Source organism: Myotis brandtii, unplaced genomic scaffold, assembly GCF_000412655.1.
Source record: "Myotis brandtii unplaced genomic scaffold, ASM41265v1 scaffold6775, whole genome shotgun sequence".
In the NCBI taxonomy this organism is placed as follows: Eukaryota; Metazoa; Chordata; class Mammalia; order Chiroptera; family Vespertilionidae; genus Myotis; species Myotis brandtii.
In genome coordinates, this window is record NW_005370646.1 from 1 (window position 1) to 1,200 (window position 1,200).

General features: G+C 51.1%; 1 protein-coding gene across 1 annotated transcript; it reads right to left on the reverse strand.

Annotated features, from left to right (window-relative positions):
* Positions 1 to 4: 4 nt before the first annotated feature.
* LOC102251872 (elongator complex protein 6-like) lies at positions 5 to 558 on the reverse strand (the record flags this gene model as incomplete). Its single annotated transcript, XM_005881310.2, has 1 exon — positions 5 to 558. A coding segment is annotated over exon 1 (522 nt), but the record flags the coding sequence as incomplete, so codon positions are not given.
* Between the last annotated feature and the right edge of the window lie 642 nt (positions 559 to 1,200).

Consider the following 1,200-nt stretch of genomic DNA (forward strand, 5'->3'; position numbering starts at 1 on the left):
CCTGCAGCCGGCAGCACACGCAGGCCCTGCAGTAGTGGACGAAGTCCAGCACGGCCACCGCCCCCACGCCCAGGCTCAGCAGCACACTGAGGTTGTCCACCAGCAGCACCGGGCGCTTCCAGGCAGCCTCCCTCTGATCCACGGGCTCCAGGGCCTCCCGCACGAACTCATACAGCGGCTGCAGGCTGGCGGCCTTGGCCTCCCTGAGGAACTGCAGGGGATGTGCCTCGCCCTCGGCCCGGAAGAAGACGTCCACTGCTGACCTGAGACCCTCGAGGAAGACCAGCTGCCTGCGCTCCCGTGCCGTGGTCAGGCTGACACCCAGCTTCTGTCCCACAATGTTGTAGTGACTGAAGGACTGAACGAGGGCCACAAAACACACCTTACAATTAGCTTTGAGGTAGAAGGAGAGAAAGTGGTGCACAAGGAAACTGCCATCGGTCTGGGCATCACAGAGTAGAGTCAGTTTCCCCGGCTCCGCCCGGTCCAGGGAGGCATTGAGGAGGTCATTGAGCTCCGGGAACATCCCGAGCTCACGGAGCAGTGTCCTGGACGGCGCTAAGATTCTTATAGCCAGAATGATCTCAGTCCTCTACTTGTTTCTATCTGATCTCAGAAAATAGAGGACTCATGGAGTCCTTGGACTGACAATACTGACATCCATGATGACAGTCAGTGACTCCATGAAAGAAAAAGCAGATTTTAGCAAATCTGTTGGCAAGCTTTCCTTCCTTTTTTCCTTTAAAATGCTTATTCGCACCTTCAATATTGAAGGGTCTCCATAGCGAAGATCTGGAAACAGCCTAAGTGCCCATGAGAAGATGAATGAATTAGAAAAATGTGGTACATCTACACAATGGAATACTATGCTGCTGTAAAAAAGAAGGAATTCTTACCATTTGCAACAGCATGGATGGAACTGGAGAGCATTATGCTAAGTGAAATAAGCCAGTAAATGAAGGAAAAATACCACATGATCTCACTCATTCATGGTTTATGGATATAAAGACCATTATAAACTGATGAACAAAAATAGATACAGAGGCAGAGAAGCATCGAACAGACTGTCAAACTACAGCTGGAAGGCAGGGAAGGGTTGGGGCCTGGTAGCGGGAGGTACGAGATCAACCAAAGTACTTGTATACATGCGTATAAGCATAACGAATGGACATAAGACACTGAGGGTAGGGGAGGCCAGGG